The following is a 10,467-nucleotide window of genomic DNA, read 5'->3' as shown; positions in this document are numbered from 1 at the left end:
ATACATCTCCCTGCTCTCCCAGTCTGACAGAGCCCGGGAGATGCGTGGAGGTACCGAAATCCAACCATTTATTTGGGTGCCTAGAAAATAATCTGAATTTAGATGCCTTCCCCTCAGTATCCCCGTTTGAAAAATATAGGTCTGTGTACATTTACAGTGCTATATAAATTCTTCGCAACAGTGCATGGTGCTCTATGCATGATTAATGACAGCAATAAGCAGGTGGAAATTTTGCTTAAAAATAGAATTGAGGAAGAAGGAGTGTGTGGGGCTACCTGCAGGGAGGTGGCACGCGCTCATCTCCACCTGCTTTGAATTTAGCCTCCCGTAGCTAAAGGAAAACCAGCTGGAGTACTTTAAAATGATTTTTATAATTAATTAAAAAAAAAAAAAAGGTATGTCAGCAGGGTTTATTAAATGGAGCTGCAGAACAAGGAGGATTCAGCAGGACTAATTTTAGTAGCTTGAAGAAAGTTGATTGTAAAGTTTTTTCCAACTCCTGTTTTATGTTCGTCTGGTTAATGAGCGCCAAATACGAGAAGGCAGGATTGTGAGATGATGGATTTGGGGCAGAAAATGGCAAGTGATATTTTAAGCATTCTGTGTTCCTTACATAGAAAGCAAATCTTTCTCTTCCTTCCTTTAACAGGTGATTGGTAACAATAATGGACTGCAGGTCCAAAGGACAAAAGTTAAACCCATTGGAATTTTTTTTTTTTTTTGTGTAACTTGACACTAGCCAAAATAGCGTGTTCAGGGACCAGGCTCTAGGCAATTATTTTTCTTTTAGGCACAGGGTAACGGAGCTTAACGTTCTGCCAGATTTAGGACCCAGCCGTCCTTGTCTTTTTTCTGTCAGAATTAATCACAGTCCCCCATTACAGGAAGCCGAGTGCATCTGTCAGATCTCATAAGCCTGCTGCTTTGTCGCTGCTGCAAAACAGTGTCTTAAATTACTTGTTTAGCACAAAGTTCACAGAGATGAAGAAAGATTTGTAAATATGTGGGGCAGCTTAATTGGCTTGTGTGGCGTAAAATAACTGCTCGGAGCAGGAATCCTGCTCTGCTCCTGTCATTCCTTAAATATTTAACAGCACAGATCTTGCAACACGTGCGTGTGTGTGTATTGGTGTGAGCCAGCCTGCCCTGCTCTTAGCTGGGGCGAGGACCAGCCCTTCCCCACGTTGGGTGAAGGGACGAGCCAGAGATCAGTGGGAAAAGGGATTATAGGTTTTGGGGTGGCAGTGTTGGAAGAGCTTTTTTGCTGGCTCCGGTGTTTTTAGGAGACTGCCTGGTTCAAGTGGGTGGCCTCATCTGTGTGGTGTTTTAAAGGACTTGAGATGTTTTTATTTTTTCCTTCCCTCAGATGGTAGATGTCATCTGAGCGTTGGGATTGCTGTCCAGACCTGCCCAAGCATTATAAATTAAAATAAAGGATCAGGAGACTAAAGTAAATCTGCTGTTGTCCTTTTCATTGGACGTGAGAACCGGGGAGGTTTGGGGGGCGGTTTGTGTGCAGTAGGCTCCGTTGTAGGTTCGTCTGCTGTGAGCTCAGCTTGTGATGCTGGCTGTTAACTCCTCTTCATTTGTTTTTCGTTCTAGGGGACACCTGGCAAACCAGGTCCAAGGGGGCAACGCGGTCCAACGGTAACGATCCATTTCTTCGATTTTTTGCACTTTGAAAGTTTCTCAAGGGGCTAAAAATGTCTTTTTTTGTGTGTCTTTTTAAGGGTCCACGTGGGGAAAGAGGCCCTAGGGGAAGCACCGGGAAACCCGGCCCAAAGGTGAGGATTTGGGGAGCCTATTGGAATTGTCCTAAAAAGTGTTGGTGTAAGAAACGGTCTGGTTCGGTACCTTCTATTTCCCTTCTCTCCTGATCTTCATTGCCCAGCCGAATGACTCGTAACCCAACCATAAGGTACATGCACAGGTCCTAAAAATGTGTTGGCCCACGTTTCACTAGGACATCAAGCGCATGCACGAATGAAGGGCCAATGCAACCAGAAGGGGAGGGAGCACCCTTACGTCAGGGCATCAGCCCAACCCTACAATCCACTGACACTTCCCCTAAGCCCTATTTTTTGGTGTTTAAGTAGCATTTGAACCACCTACAAGGCTGTGCCATGGACAAAAGGACACGTACTGCTGCTGGTCTCCAGAACCTTGGCACCTTGCTGAGCCACTTTGCATGCACGTTGTGCGCCCACAATTGGTCACTGGGCAAAATATTTTATTTTTTTTTTCCCCCTGGCCAATCTGGAGGCACGCTCAGCTCCGGAACCTGCTGCAGAGACCGATTAAGTGACCATCAATTGCTGGGCGTGATGGAAGCAAAGCTTTTGTAGTGAGACATTGTCACCACTGCACTGCCAGCTTTAAAAATAAATGTCTTGGCTTTGTGTCGGCATGAATTTTTGATAAATACCTCGTCTTTGCGGCGGCATTTATCTCTCAGAGGGAGGCCATTATCTGGTGGAAATATCCTGAGCTCACTGACGTTATCTTTCCTGTATTTTTATTAAGCAGTGTGGGGGGAATGAGCAGCTGCTTGTTTGTCACTGGATGCTGCTCCTGATACAGAATTATTAATAGAGAGGGGCCGGGGGAGCTGGTGGGGTGTGGTGTCACCGTGGGCTTGGTGCCATTTGAAGTCTGTGCAAAGCAGCTGCAATGGTGATAAATGTATTTTTAACGGTCTGTTGATTTGTTTCTTCATAAAAGGGCAACTCTGGTGGTGATGGCCCCCCTGGTCCTCCTGGCGAAAGGGTAAGGAATTCGGTGGGGCTAAAGCAGGACTCAATCCCAGCCTGTTTGTTTAACACGACAGCTAAGGCGGGTTTGCAGGGCTGGGGTGGTGCCGAGGGGTTTTTGCAGTGAGCATCCTACTGAGCACCCTGTTAATTAGAGAGGGGTGGGAAGCTCGCTGGAGTCAGGATGCAGCTTGGCACAACTCTTCAGTAACAAGGCAAAATTTGTTTAGAAATATGAGGTGGAACATGCTTGTGTGGAGAGAGGTCTTGCAAGTCACCTGCAGCCCTTAGGTTCTTTCTGAGCTCTCCGGGGAAAGCTCAGATGGGACCTTGGGTGTCCTGTGTAAGCATCACTCTGTGGGAAAAGGGAAGAGTCACCCTGGGTTTTGTGCAGACACTCAGAGCCCCAAGTTTTTTTGAGGGAGGTGGTCCTCTAGGACCTCGTGCTGCTTTCTCCAGATTACAGCACGCTGGGTGGAAAACACTATTTCTGCTTGTTTTTTTTTTTTTTTTTTTTTTTGGTAGATTTTCTACAAAATTGCCCAGGGAATTGTATGAAATTAGTCCCTGCTTTGCATCATTTGGTTGTGGCTGCAGGGGTGAGGGGGGAAGCTGCTGCTGACATTGCTCCGGAGAAGCAGCGCTCTGAAGAGCATCAGCTGCCTTCCAGCACTGGCCCCAAAGCCACTAGGCTCTATTCTTCTTCATTCCTGAACAAGCTGGTAGCTCCCAGGTGCTCTCACTTGAGCTGGAATGGGAAAAGACCTCTATTTCATAGGACTGGGAGGGAAGGACACAGAGTGATTGAGAGCCCTCTTCAAGTTTGCAGTGTGTTTTTCAGCTGGACAAGCTACTCGCTTCAAAATGCCCAGTGATTTTTATCTCTCCATACATTTTTTTCCAAGAGATGGCCCTGTGCAGCTGCACCTTGCACTGTGGGGCATTTCTTTGGGGTAGAATTAGCTAGCTTTCCATATCTTTGTCCTCATCTGCTCTTCACACAGAGCTGGTATTTCATAGTAAAGCGTTATACGTTCCTTAACCCTGTTTTCTGGCTTGTTTTACATCCCAGGGACCACCAGGGCCTCAAGGACCGACTGGATTTCCTGGACCAAAAGGCCCCCCTGTAAGTAACTCTCTTTCTAGAACATGCAGAGAAACACGTAAAGTCTTTCCCATCCAGCTGTGATTGCCTCTGCCAGCTCAGTCTTAGCTGCTTCTCTGACAAGCGGTGACATACCCAATAAAAGGCATTACTGAGACATCATGATAATAACCCGATCGTTTAAGATTTTAAATAGCCAAGTAAATTGCGGCTGATTATAAATGTTCATTTCCTAATGACTCAATATCACTAGGATCTTTCATGGTTGCTCTGTTCTTTATTTTCCCTCTGTATACTGGGAGGACAGCACAAAAGAGTAACGCTTCTGTGTCTGCAATTATTATACACTGGTGGGGAACCTCAGAAACCTTTTTGGAATTATTTCCTTCCCTGTGGTGAACAGCTCACTCCCGCTCTGGATCTGTAAGATAAATCTTTCCTTTGAGAGATGTGTGGGAAAGGGATGTAACTTTTAGGGTTCTGAGCACCCCTGTTTCACTGTAAAATGGATGGGAACTAATCCAAGGAGGTTTAATTCAGTCTTTATTACAGTTTTACTACTGAGCACTTAGTGATGTGCCTTCTCACCCTGGTTTTCTGCTGTAGGGTCCTCCTGGGAAGGATGGATTGCCTGGTCACCCCGGACAGAGAGGAGAAACTGTAAGTAGCCAGAAATCTTGGGCAGATCATTAGTCCTGAGTCTCGTCTTGCCGGTTGGTTTTTCTAAACCCTTCTGTGCAGCTGGGGAGATGTGGCCACACGTTTGGTTTCCCTGAAGGTCTGTGTCTCTCCAGCTGCATGGGATGGTCTATGAGAAGCAACCCTCTTCTGAGCAGGACGGGTCGGTCTAATGATGGTTTCTGTGGAGGTTGGAGATGAAGTGATGCCGGTGGCCGGTGTCGGAGGCTCTTGGGTTTCTGCTGTGATGGGTGCTGCAAGATGCAGCTCCTCGTGAGGTGGGAGGATGTTGGCTCGGATTGAGTCTGGGTCAGCACCAGCACACGCTGGCACTTGGAGTGGCTCTTGCTCTCATGAGGTGGAGAAGCAGCTGGGGGGTGATTTCTGAGCACTCCCTGCAGCTGGGCTCTGCACCCCAAGGTCTTCCCTTTGCCCTCCCAAGGGGGAATGCTGTGCCTCTGCTCTTTGGAGTGTTACTGATCAGTTCTGTGCTTTCTTTCCCACTCTGTCCTTTGGAGATGTGCGGGTTTTACATCTCTCTATAGAGACGTAACTTTAGGGCAGAAATAGCAGAAATTTTCCATGCAAGCCGTACGGGCTCCATCCTTTGCAAGTTCAGCTTCCTGCACCCAGCTGTGCAAAGTCAGGGGCAGTTTTATTTCCTCTGGAACCTGCAACGAGGAGAAATAAACACTTTTCACTTCTCGATGCACCGTGTGGCCAACACCAAGAACTGTTGCACGGCAGAAAAGAGTTACAGCCCGGTTTTGACAGGGTTTATTTTGAGAGAACAGCAATTCCTGGCCAAGATGAGGGGTGCAATGGTTTTGCTCTAGTTTTTATGCCTACCCCAGTCACTGCAGCACAGTCGTGTACCAGCCGCTACCTCAGCACCCGAGTAAGAAGAGCATCTCTGCTGACGCTGCCTTTTAGCCAAAGCTATGCACAAGGGCTTCACCAAGTTTTGCTTAAACCCCCCCCTGCCCTGCCCCAGCAATAATCCCGTGCTGCATCCCAGGGAGCGGCTCCTGGCTGTTTGGGTACCTCACTGTATCGTACGCATACTGCTTTGTCCATTTTAAAAGGTTTTGTTGCACAGATGTAATCATTGTTTCTCACCAAAGGAGAACGATGAGGCATGTGGAAGGTATGATACCCTGGCTGTCGTGCGTCTCTGGTCTGTTTTCTGCACCTTTTTTCGCTTGATGCAAGCAAAAAAAATGACCCTTTCTGCCATGTGTTCCTCTGCATGCAGTAATTAGTATCTTTCTGTTTGGCATTTTTGGGGATGTTTATTCTTTTTTCCTGGGCTGTTTACGATCCGGCTCATTCAACTCTTGTTGGTATGTCCTTTTCCCCAGCACTGCATGCTGCATGGTAGCAAATAGACTCTTCGTTCTGTCTTTATTTTACAGGGGGAAAAAAAAAAAAAACAAAAAAACAAACCAAAAACCAACTTCTACTCAGCTTTGCATTTTTCTCCACTACCTTTCCTAGCAAATGAGCATTAAAAAGGGCTTTGCACATTATGCATTTTTTTCCCCTCAACTTATCACCCAACAATTTAATTAACTTGCCTGGCATTTGCTACGCAAGGCAATGCAAATACTGCTCAGCACAACACCAGATATTTATTTATGCTACATAAAACTGACTTTAAGGTAATGGCTGTGGTATTTTTAAACACACAATCCTCAGGTCAGGATTAACTTTAAGGTGAAGAGAAGAGTTTTCACCTGCCAGAGCCTGGCTGTCACATTTAGTTATCTATAACATCCAGGGCACCTACCTTCAAATTGGAAGAAGCAGTAAAAACTTTGCTTGCATCTGCTGTTAGCAACTTTTGAGACTGGAATAAAGCATCAAACTCCCAAGTCTGCATGAATATGAATGGAGAATGAGCTTTCAATTATTTTGGGGTCTGAAAGTAGTCCCTAAAAGCTTTCTTCAGTCATTGCAGCAGTAGCTTGCCTATCACAGACAAGTCTATCCAGAAAACACAAACTTTGTTAATCCATGCCATGAACAGGCTTGCAGAGATCCCCTTCCCCTGCATCCTCTTGGGGTGCCTGCAGGCATGTGCAGACCCAGGGAGCAGAGGTCCCTTTTTTGTCCCCCTTTCCTTACACAGTGCCAAAAAAACAAGGAGAAAAACCAGATCAAATACTATTTCCACATCAGTGGCCTTGTCAGTGCACTCTGTACCTTCATGCAGGAAAACCGAGACTTGAAATCTGTGTGTCAGATACTTCCCTTTCTTTTACTTCTCATTTGGTAGCAAACAGGCATGCTGAAGGATGCTGAAATATTTGACCATATTAGATTTACAAAGAATAGATTAAAAAAAAAAAAAATAATTGTAAAAAACCCTGTGCCTAAGGCTCAAAGAGGATAAAAGGAAACCCCTTTCTTCAGATTAATACGAAAAGTCATGCACAGAAATGGCTGAAATATTTTCCTGTGATAAGAGTTTAAATTGTACATTCATTTCACAAAGATGTTTTGCCATTTCCCCATCAACGACAGGATATTTTCTGTGATCTGCAGACAGCTAGAATAGCACTGAGTAGTTTTTTTAGCATGACACATTACCGTTGGCTTGGGATTTATCTGATCCTCTTTTGTGGCAATGAGAAAATAGCCTGTGTGCCCTAAATGACATTTCTCAAGCTTGAGCTTGTCAGCATGCTATAGTAAGAATGATAATTAATGTGCTTTTTAAAGAGTGGCTTAGGAGAGTTAAACAATTGCAGTGGTGATAGTTCGTTATTGTCACTCTTCAAAATGTCATTATAAGTAGCTGTCATGGAGACTTTGCTACTCATCAGCATTTGGAGAGAAACACATTTGTGATTTCTTTCAACAGATGTTGATGAAGGAAATAAAGTTTCACTCAGCCCCCAGGGCTGGTGGGTTGTGGGCTTTGGCGGGGCTGGAGATTGGGGCTGCTGGTGCCAAAACTGGAAGATGGACAGACAGCCCCTGAGCTCCTGGGAGCTAAGCCTAAAACAGAGCTAAGCCTAAACCAGTACCAGAACGGGAAGTGGGAGAAGGGAAATGGCTTTTAAGAATTGCTCAGCATGAAGAAGAAACTCGCGCTACTTCTTAATAGTGATTTCCTCTGTAGGTTTTATGAGTGTAACAATTTTTTTTTTATATATATATATGGCCAGTCTTTCAGCCAAGTCACAGTAGCTCCATCAAAACAGCAGAGCTGAGCTTTGAGAATCCCTTTTTCTTCCTCTGTTTCACCCTTGTATAAATGTACAAAGACATATTTTCCTCCTTCTGTTTGATTTCTTGTTTCTCTTCTCTTTGGGTGTCCACCCGTGCCTGGTCAGTAGTTTCACCAGAGGAGGAGCAGTCGGGTGGCAGTCTGTGACCCTTGCTGGAGTATTCCTTGGCAGAAGTGTCATCTCTTTCTCTTCTCCCTTTCTCTAACAGGGTTTCCAAGGCAAGACCGGCCCTCCAGGACCCCCTGGTGTTGTAGGCCCTCAGGTAAGAACAAATGCTCGTGTTTGCACCAGCCCTCTGCAGCTCACCTTCCCCACGGCACAGAGGGCTCTCACAGCTCTGATGGTTCAGCTGGAGCTGCTGGGACCACAGGTTGTACAGCACAGAGACTCCTCTTCCAGGAGAGGCAAAGTCATGTTGAAGCAAGCTTGATGGCTTTGAAATTCCTGGCCAGGGTGTGAAATGCCCCAGTGGGTCCCAGCCCAGCTTGTCAGGGCGTTAGGATGGCATTTAGGCAACGTGCCCAACGGCTGCTGTGAAGAAGGTGCCTCCTGTGAACTTAACAGAGCTACCTTGGTGTAAAATGGGTGTAAGATGAGAGAGAGACCAGCTACACACAACCTGACTAGAAGACCTTTACCAAGCAGGGAGTTAAACAAGGTCGCAAAGGGCTGTGCAGTTGCTGGGGTGTTCAGGGCGGCGTAAGTGTGATGCAAGAGGGCTCTTACACGTCGCTGTGAAGAAATGCATCCCTCTAATACACAGCGCTGCCACGTTCTGCCAGAGTAGGGCTGTTTCCCTGTTTCTCTTTTAGTCACAAATAACTCTGCAATCTGGAAACAGTAGCTGCGCAGCCAGGATTTGTACCCCTTAAGTACAGGCATGTAAGGCTCGCGGATCAGTTTTGTAGGCAGTCCTAGACTGAGTAGGACTGGCTTTTGGGTTGAGTCTTTTTTTTTTTTTTTTCCTGAACTGCTGGGGAGGTTGCTCTTTTAATTAGAGAATAATTATTTTGTCCTCTTTAACGATAGCATAAAGTCCCTGATTTGTAAATTCCCTGATTAGGGGCAATTCCCTGACTGTTTCTGTCTTCTCAAGTGCAAATTAGGTTCTATGGCAATTTTATTTGGCTCTGCTGCGCGTAGTTAGCGCGATCTGTGGTTGCTGAGCGATCGCAGTGTTGTCGTTCTGCTCACACTAAGTGGCACCCTGCAGCGTGACGTGGATTACAACCACCGTCCCAGCGGACACCAGCGTGCAGGGACGTTATAGTCTTGTGTATATGGCTCTTGTCCTCCTCCAAAATACGCCACTTGGGAACCTCCCGCACTGGGCCTTATGTTACACTCGTCAGTATTGGTGCCCACGTACAGCACAGAGACAGTCAGTAATTGCCGTGTAGTACAAGCCTAATCCATTATTTATGCCCCATATAAGGAAGAATCGGCATGATTGTAGAGTACTTAGGAAGTTTTCAATTAAAAAAAAAAAAAACAACAAACCCCTAAGCATAATAATTGTAGTAATAATACCTCATTTATGTGGATGCTTTTGTTCCAGAGGTTCCCAATGCCTCTAGACATTGTGCAATGTTGCCCAATTCCAAAATAGGGTCGCTGTAGATATTAGAGGAGACATCTCTGCAGGGATTCCTGGTGGCACTGCCGAGGACAGCTAATGGACGGAGCATCTTCCATCCCCTTGCAACCTAGAGGAATAAACTGACAACCTGTACCTTCACTGTTTGCCCTGCTGACACCCAACACCTTCTCCCCGATCTCTGTTTCTTCAGGGTCCGACTGGTGAGACTGGGCCGATGGGTGAGCGGGGACATCCAGGCCCTCCTGGTCCCCCGGGTGAACAAGGTCTTCCTGGCCTCACTGGAAAAGAAGGGACCAAGGTAGGGACCAGCAGCCTGCTGAACTCACCCTCCTTGCAAGCCTGGACGCCTGCCTCTCTCCTGGAGATGGAGAGGGATGGATTGGAAAAGCCATGATGTTTTGCAGCGTCTCATCATGATTTGAGCCCAGAGGGAGGAGCTGGGTCTCTCTGGAGTCTGCAGATCCTCAGCTGTGTACCACTGTCATTGCAGGGTGACCCTGGTCCCGCCGGTCTCCCAGGGAAGGACGGTCCCCCGGGCTTGCGAGGCTTCCCCGGAGAGAGAGGCCTCCCTGGCCCCATTGTGAGTAGAGGTTGCTTGGTCCTTCTGGGGGGCAGGAAGCCCAGGCGGTGCAGCACCCTCCTCCCAAAACGATTTTGTTATTCTCTCTCCAGGGTGCTCCAGGGCTGAAAGGCAACGAAGGTCCCCCAGGCCCCCCAGGTCCAGCAGTGAGTATCCTTGCCCTTACAGGCACCACCTAACACTTTTACAAGCTTGACAAGCCAAAATGGAGGGTTGGTCACAGCTCGGCACTTTATCCGTGATTTCCTTTGCACTAACCAACGCCTTGCTGGATATTGCTTTATTTCACAAGACACGCATGTAATAGCTCAGTCGTTTTGTGGTGTCAGCTGTGAACATACGTGACAAGCTGTGGGAACTGTAATGATTCAGGACACCAAGAATTTTGCTTCTAGGTCACCTGCTTTCCCTCTGAAAATTGTCCCTACTTGAGATTCGTGCTCAGTGCAGCTCTCCTGGAAGGAAGTATTCATCATCCAAACCCCACCTGGTGCACTGGGCATGAACCAAGCTAATAA

General features: G+C 46.8%; 1 protein-coding gene across 1 annotated transcript in view; it reads left to right on the top strand.

Moving 5' to 3' along the window:
- The window catches only part of COL5A1 (collagen type V alpha 1 chain), an 86,777-nt gene that overhangs the window by 50,479 nt on the left and 25,831 nt on the right, over nucleotides 1-10,467 (top strand). The window contains exons 29-37 of the mRNA XM_026860656.1: nucleotides 1,603-1,647; nucleotides 1,731-1,784; nucleotides 2,722-2,766; nucleotides 3,823-3,876; nucleotides 4,462-4,515; nucleotides 7,978-8,031; nucleotides 9,560-9,667; nucleotides 9,860-9,949; nucleotides 10,042-10,095. Of these exons, the coding sequence (XP_026716457.1) occupies nucleotides 1,603-1,647; nucleotides 1,731-1,784; nucleotides 2,722-2,766; nucleotides 3,823-3,876; nucleotides 4,462-4,515; nucleotides 7,978-8,031; nucleotides 9,560-9,667; nucleotides 9,860-9,949; nucleotides 10,042-10,095 (558 nt within the window). The remainder of the gene's footprint in view (nucleotides 1-1,602; nucleotides 1,648-1,730; nucleotides 1,785-2,721; nucleotides 2,767-3,822; nucleotides 3,877-4,461; nucleotides 4,516-7,977; nucleotides 8,032-9,559; nucleotides 9,668-9,859; nucleotides 9,950-10,041; nucleotides 10,096-10,467) is intronic.

This window comes from Athene cunicularia, assembly GCF_003259725.1.
Source record: "Athene cunicularia isolate RWA chromosome 17 unlocalized genomic scaffold, athCun1 chr17_part1, whole genome shotgun sequence".
In the NCBI taxonomy this organism is placed as follows: domain Eukaryota; kingdom Metazoa; phylum Chordata; class Aves; order Strigiformes; family Strigidae; genus Athene; species Athene cunicularia.
This window is presented reverse-complemented; position numbering and strand designations above follow the sequence as displayed.